This window comes from Colobus angolensis, unplaced genomic scaffold (genome assembly GCF_000951035.1).
Source record: "Colobus angolensis palliatus isolate OR3802 unplaced genomic scaffold, Cang.pa_1.0 Scaffold4, whole genome shotgun sequence".
Lineage (NCBI taxonomy): Eukaryota > Metazoa > Chordata > Mammalia > Primates > Cercopithecidae > Colobus > Colobus angolensis.
This window is the reverse complement of record NW_012117376.1, coordinates 13424705-13432003: the sequence shown is the minus strand read 5'-3', so window position 1 is coordinate 13432003 and position 7299 is coordinate 13424705. Positions and strand designations below refer to the sequence as shown.

The window sequence follows — 7299 nt, the reverse complement described above, 5'->3', positions numbered from 1 at the left end:
AGTTGCAATCACCCAGGGTTTTTATTTTTATGTATATGTCTTCACAACTAGGCTGGAGCATTCTGAGGCTAGGGACCAGGTGGGATTCCTGTCTGGGTCCTGCTCCCAGCCCAGGCAATGTTCTGACTAGGTGGCCTGGTCACTTACGTATTGTTCAGGATGTGGAACTTCTCGCCCTTGGTGAAGGTGAGGTCATCCTCAGTTCGAGCCTCATAGTCATACAGGGCAATGAAAAAGGTCACTCCAATCCCTGCAGAGTCAGGGCTACTCAGCAGGGTAGGGCATGGGGCAGAAGCACCAAGGGGGCTGCACCCCCAAATTCCTGTTCCCCAGCCAGGCGCTGCACCTCCCCACTCCTCTAGTGCCCCGGTTCCCAAAGGCCTTTGGAGTCCAAGGAATTTCAGATTTGGTCTCCACAGCTTAGGACACACAACTTCAAGCCCATTCCTCCCACCATGGAGGATCCCCTTGTTGCCCACTCCTCCTCTTCCCCACCAAGAAGACTTCCCATCTGGGAAGTGGCTCCTAAAAGGGCAAGAAGTTTCTCTTTGTCACTTGCATCTGTCACAGGGTCATGCCCCTCTCAGCCTGGGAGTGGAGCTTCCTGACCCTCCCCTGCAGACTGTGGTTTCTGACGGTAGGGCTGTACAGACTCCCTCAGCCTGTGTGACCTTGAAAGCGGGGTTGTGTCTGCCACATCCTACTGGAGGCTCCTAAGGGCAAGTCCGCATCTCCTCTTCTTCCCTCAGTTTCTCCCAGGATCCAGGCAGCACCTGACTCGGGCCCCCTGGACTCACCTGACACACCCCTGATGGTGCCACTATCAAGGAAGCCAGGGTTGATGGCCTGAGGGGAGAAGTTGCTGTAGTTGGGGATGTGGACAAATGATGATGCAGGCTGCGCCTTAGTGGGGTCAGGCCCATAGTGGTCTGCTGCCCCATAGCTCCTGAAGTCCCCTTCCAGGCCAGCATCCTCTTTGGCCGTGGCCGCCGGCTCCAATTTCTTGCAGAACACACAGCCCATTCCAGGTTCCCTGCTACAGAATGGGGCATGCCTCACTCAAGGGCCCCTGCCAGGTGCACCACTCTGTGCACACACGTGTACGCACATGCTCATACGCTCATACAGGCACATGGCTTTCCCTCTTGGGCCTAGATTGGGGGCCTCCCTCTAAGGGAAAAAAGTGGAGCCAGGCCACCTGCTGTACCGTTCAGTCTGCCTCACAGTATGTCCCCGCTCAGTGTTTCTCTTCCCATTGGCTCATGTCTATGTCTCTGGGGCTGGCTTTCTACACTGGGATATTGCTATGCTTATTTGTATATTTTTGCCTCCTATTGCTTTGTTTTTTGTTTTGTTTTATTTTGTTTTGAGACAAGATCTTACTCTATTGCCCAGGCTGGAGTGCAGTGGCACAATCATAGCTTGCGGCAGCCTTGATCTCCTGGGCTCGAGTGATCCTCTGGTCTCAGCCTCCCAAGAACTGGGACTACAGGTGCGTGCCACCACCCCTGGCTAATTTGTTTGATTTTTAGTAGAGACAAGGTCTTGCTATATTGCTCAGGTTGGGTCCTATTGCTTTGATATGTTGTGTTTCTTTGACTCTTTCAGTGTGCTTGTACATGTGTGTCTTTGTGTGTCTCTAAGTATGGGTGAGTTTGCCTGTGTGGGTATGCATGTGTGTGCAGCTCTTTATGGATGTCTGTGTGTCTGTGTATGCAGGTTTGTGTGTATATGACAGTGTGTAAAATTCTCTACGTATGTGTTTGGCTGCATGTGTATATGTCTGTAAGACTGTGTGTATGTGCTTCTGTGTGAGTATATGTGTGCCTGTCTGTGTGAGGGGTGTCTCTGTGTCTGTGTGTCTATGAATGTGCACGTAGCTCCGTGTGGGAGCAGTGTGCCTGTCTCCGGATGTGTGTATCTCTGCGTGTATGTCTATATATCTGCGCGTGTTTGTGTGTGAGTGTGCAGTGTGCCTGTCTCCGGATGTGTGTATCTCTGCGTGTATGTCTATATATCTGCGCGTGTTTGTGTGTGAGTGTGCAGTGTGCCTGTCTCCGGATGTGTGTATCTCTGCGTGTATGTCTATATATCTGCGCATGTTTGTGTGTGAGTGTGTGTGAGGCTGTGTGTCTGCACCTGGAGAGTCACTGCAGAGGGGGATCAAGGCCATTTCCTGTCATGGGTCCAGTCTCCAGCCTCTCAAGCTGCCTCATTCTGGCTCCCCCATCTGTTACCTAGCAACAGGGTCCTTATAGAAGGACGGGGCTGTGAGGAGTTGTGGGGTTCAGGAAGGCCACCCCCACCCTGTTTTGTGACCCTGAAAGCCCTCAGTCCACCCCACTTACCCCTTAGGCCCCTACTCCTGGGTCATTGGGGCTGCGGCATGATCCTTGGGAGGGGTCAGAGACCTGAGGGTGAGACAGAAGGACAAGGAAGATGAAGGCTCTGCCAATGTTTCTGTCAGCAGCTGCCCAGCTCCTGCCCTCTTCAGAAAGCCAGAAGGCCTGGGCTCTGCCCCAGCATGACTTCTGCCTTCACTTTCCTTCCTATCACCCCTGGCACACTTACACAACCACTGTCACACAGGGCACGCCACCCACACCAGCTCTCCTTCACACTCATGCTCACGGGACACACCAGCAGTCACGCAACAACACTCACAGCATGCGTTTGCGTGAGTGTACGTGCCAACACCATCACACGCCAACAGAGGCTCTAACAAGCCCAAGCTCACAGTAACACACACACACACGCACATATACGTGTGGTGCCTGCCAGGTTAACTGACGAACATACTCGGACACGCATGATTTTGTACATTATAATCATCTCTCTAACAGGATTTCTATCAAGCCATGCTCAGCTCCCTCATAGTCCCCAGTCACCTTCTCCTAAAAACCAGTTCTTCTGGCCGGGCGCAGTGTGGCTCATGCCAGTAATCCCAGCACTTTGGGAGGCCGAGGCGGGTGGATCACGAGGTCAGGAGTTCGAGACCAGCCTGGTCAATATGGTGAAACCCCATCTCTACTAAAAATGCAAAAATTAGCCAGACGTGATGGTGGGCGCCTGTAGTCCCAGCTACTCGGGAGGCTGAGGCAGCAGAATCACTTGAACCCGGGAGGCAGAGGTTGCAGTGAGCCGAGATCGCACCACTGCACTCCAGCCTGGGTGACAGAGCAAGACTCTATCTCAAAAAACAACAAACAAACAAACAAACGAACGAACAAAAAACAGTCCTTCCTCTGAACCCTGCTGTGCTCCCAGCCACTCTAGGGTTCCATGTGGTGGCTGAGTGACAGTGGATACCTGCCTCCGGAGCTCTCCCCCCCATCCCCATAGCAAGGAAAGGACCACGTCAGAAGTTGGGGCCACCAGAGTCCCTTGGGAAGGCCCACAATGAGCCAACACTTTTCAGGCAGCTGTATCCTCTGAGCAACAGGGCAGGAGGTCATTGAGCAAGGGTCCCCCACACCCTGCCAGAAACTCTGCCATTGCAACACTCAGAGAGGAACTGACTGGTGAGAGAGCTTGGTTTCCTAAGATGTGAGAACAATGGAGAGTTGAGGGTGGGGCCGATCCAGTGAACCCTGATTTGCCCCAGAGGGCCCCCAAGGTCCTAGAAGCAAGGACCCCCCCAGCTTCTCCTCTCGATCCCCAGTCCAGTGACCCTTACAGATACTCTCTTCCTCTTCTCTCTGGGTCCTGTCCTTCCTTCCTAGCACCACTCACCTCTTCCAGGAAGTCTTCCTGGATCCACCAGGTCCAGCTGCCTGGCCAATGGTTCCGTCACATCAGTGCTTTGGTCTCCACCCTAGCCCCACCTGCCCCTCTCACCCTTTGCTGTAAGTGTGCTCTCATGTGTGTGTTGGGTGGGGGTGGGAGCCTCACACCCGTGTGGTGAACTGTGGGATGGGCTGTGGTGAGAAGTCTGCCCTAAAATAGCCCCTGATCACTGGGCCCTGCCTGAGACCTTTGCCCTGGGACTCCTCCCTGGGATGAAACCACTGTGTCTAAAAGGCCCCAGGATGCTACAGGGCTAGTTAGAGCCAGAGCAGAAAATAGAGGTGGAGGATTGGAAGCCATGCAGGGCCCAGGGGGAGGGATTTCAGGGACTGGTGACAAGAGAAATGGGGCTGATACAAAAACAAGGGTGAGGCCGGGGGCACAGTGGCTCATACCTGCTATCCCAGGACTTTGGGAGGCCAAGGCAGGATGATTGCTTGAGCCCAGGAGCTTGAGACCAGCCTGAGCAACATAGGGACACCCTGTCTCTACAAAACAAAAATTTTTTAATTAGCCAGTCCTGATGGCACCCACCTACAGTCCCCGCTACTCAGGAGGCTGAGGTGGGAGGATTGCTTAAGCCTAGGAGTTTGAGGCTGCAGGAGCTGGGATCGTACTGCTGCACTCTAGCCTGGGAAAGAGAGTAAGATCCTGTCTCTATTTTAAAAAGAAAACAGAAACACCTAGGGTGAGAATAAAGACTTCTCACAGGAAGACACACACACACCTCAAATGGTGCACCGTGCTGATACCCAGATCCACACAGCCCTTCAGACCCCTTCTCAGATGGCACGTTACCTCAGCTGCCTCATGCACAGTCTCCAGGCTACTCTGCGCAGATTCTTAGCACAAACATCTTTAAGTGTACACACACCCCATATACACACACCTCCAGCCCTCATCCGTCTGCACATAGATGCTCATGCACATGCATGTGCGCACACACACACACATCCTCTATACAAGAATAGCAAATATAGAATTTATAGCACTTACTATGTGCTGGCCACTGCATTAAGCACTTTACCTATATTATCTCATTTTATCCATACAACCCTATGATTTAAGTATTATTATTATTATTATTAATTTATTTATTTTGAGAGGGAATTTCGCTCTTGTCACCCAGGCTGGAGTGTAATGGCATGATTTTGGCTCGCTGCAACCTCCGCCTCCTGGGTTCAAGCCATTCTCCTGCCTCAGCCTCCCGAGTAACTGGCACCACCATGCCAGGCTAATTTCTGTATTTTTAGTAGAGACAGAGTTTTCACCATGTTGGCCGGGCGGATCTTGAACTCCTGACCTCAAGTGATCCACCCGCCTTGGCCCCCCAAAGTGTTGGGATTACAGGTGTGAGCCACTGCACCTGGCCTAAGTATTATTATTATTGATGAGGCAACTGAGGCACAGAGAGGTTTGGAAACCTGCCCAGGGTTGGCTAGTCACAGTGGCTCATATCTATAATCCCAGAACTTTGGGAGGCCACGGCAAGAGGATTGCTTGGGCACAAGAATTCGAGACCAGCCTGGGCAATATGGCAAATTCCAGCTCTATAAAAAATGCAAAAATTGGCCACGCACGGTGGCTTACGCCTGTCACTGCACTCCATCCTGAGTGACAGTGAAGCTCCGTCTGGAAAAGAAAAAAAAAAAAAAAACAACTCCAAAAATTAGCTTGGCATGGTGGCACGTGCCTCGAGAGGCTGAGGCAGGAGGACCGCTTAAGACCAGGAGGTAGAGGCTGCAGTGAGCTATGATCATGCCACTGCACTCCAGCCTGGGCAACGTAGTGAAACTCTGTCTCAAAAAAGAAGGCCACAGATATGATGCATCCTGGTGTTTGGCTCCAGAATCTGAGCTTTCAAGTACTTCTCTCCATTGCCCATCACAGATACAGAGAGATGCAGCCATTCCTGCTGGCATGCACAAATGCAGATGCCCCCACACTGTCCCCCTGCCCCCCACATAGGGACACACACACTCACACACACACAGACACACACACAGAGATATACACAGCTCTCTCCGGTGACACAGATCCACACAGAGCTCTCCTCTATAGAACATAGACTTATACAATCTCTCATGTTTACACACAGATACAATATTGCCACTTCTAGTAATACCCACGTGTATATTGCCACAACATATCTACATCAGACCAAGGGGATCCCTGAATTCTGCATGCCCAGAATGGCTGCAAGGGAGAGACTATCAGCATCTGAGAAGAAAGCTCTGTGGGCTCAGGAAGAGCCCTGGCAGGGCTGACAGTGTCGTCAGCAGGCAGAGGTAGGCAGCTCTTGAGTCTTACCACTTCCAGACTTGATACAGACCAAAGCCCTGGCCAGGCCTGGCTCTCTGGGGACCAGTATGCTGAGGGGTCAGGGGATGTAGGGCACAGATGCCCTTGGCATCTGCATGGCCCAAGGCAGTGAGGGGCCACACTGCATGTAGCCATGTTCATGCTGTTTTGTCAGAGGAAAGAAAGAGATGGGGAAAGATAGAAAAAGAAGAGGCAGAGAGAGAGAGAGAGAAAGAGAGGCAGAGTTTGAGAGATACAGGGAGATAAAGAGAAAGAGCCAGAGACAGCTAGAGAGACAGAAAGAGAGGCAGAAGGAAGAGCCAGAGGCGGAGAAGCACAGCGTGGTATGCTGGCAAACTGCCTCTCAAAAAAAACCAAAAGCCCTGATCTGTCGCATTTTCTGATTTCCATGGTGTAAATATTCCCACCATGGCTGATTTAAAGCTACCAAAGTGAGTTCCTGAAAGCTGGAGTGGAAGAGACACACAGAATGAACTCCCCTGAGCCAGTAACTAGCTGGCTCCAGCACACACTGCCAGAAAGAAACGGAGACAAAGAGACAGAGGCAGAAATGAGAATTAAGGAGAAAGAGTAACCGAGAGACCGAAAGAGACAGAAACAAGAGAGAGGCAGAGATGAAGAGAAGGAGAGAGAGAGCTAAAGAGACAAGGAGGGGAAAAGACCTCGGAGGGAGAGCAGATTGGGTTCACTCTGCTCAGGCATCTGCATAAAAATAGCCCTAAGACTCGTCATCCTCCCCTTACTCTGATCTCTATGTGCCACCAATCATTTGGGGAGTAATTTGACTTCCTAGAAATCTGGGTGGCAGTAAAAATATGCTAATTTATTAAACAGTTACACAGTGACTAGCATCTTGCCAAGCAATTCCCAGTCATGGTCTTATCTGGTGAACCTATGAGGTGGGTTTATGACTGCCCTTATTTTACAGATGAAGAAACTGAGGCACAGAGATGTTAAGTAACTTGCCCAAGATTACACTGTGACTAAAGGATGCTAAAATGCAATGCTGATCAATTTGTTGCCAAAAACCACTGTAACCACTGGTCCATTCTGCAATCCTAGTAGAAGAAATAATACAAGCTTGTCCAACCCACAGTACATGGGCCAGATGTGACCCAGGGCAGCTTTGAATGTGGCCCAACACATATTAATAAACTTTCTTAAAACATTTTGAGATTTTTTTTTTTTTTT

At 51.0% G+C, this 7299-nt stretch overlaps 1 protein-coding gene across 4 annotated transcripts in view; it reads right to left on the bottom strand.

The window, feature by feature from the left end:
• Window positions 1-7299, bottom strand: part of FGR (FGR proto-oncogene, Src family tyrosine kinase) — a 24246-nt gene that overhangs the window by 10664 nt on the left and 6283 nt on the right. Inside the window, exons 2-5 of one of the 4 annotated variants that reach the window (XM_011955557.1) lie at window positions 4321-4443; window positions 2349-2411; window positions 798-1036; window positions 148-250 (exon numbers count right to left, since the gene is read on the bottom strand). In XM_011955557.1, coding sequence (XP_011810947.1) covers window positions 148-250; window positions 798-1023 — 329 coding nt within the window. In that variant the 5' untranslated portion in view covers window positions 1024-1036; window positions 2349-2411; window positions 4321-4443. Of the gene's footprint in view, window positions 1-147; window positions 251-797; window positions 1037-2348; window positions 2412-3313; window positions 3868-4320; window positions 4444-7299 lie in introns of those variants that run through there. The other 3 variants (XM_011955555.1, XM_011955556.1, XM_011955554.1) reach the window with 3 other exon arrangements.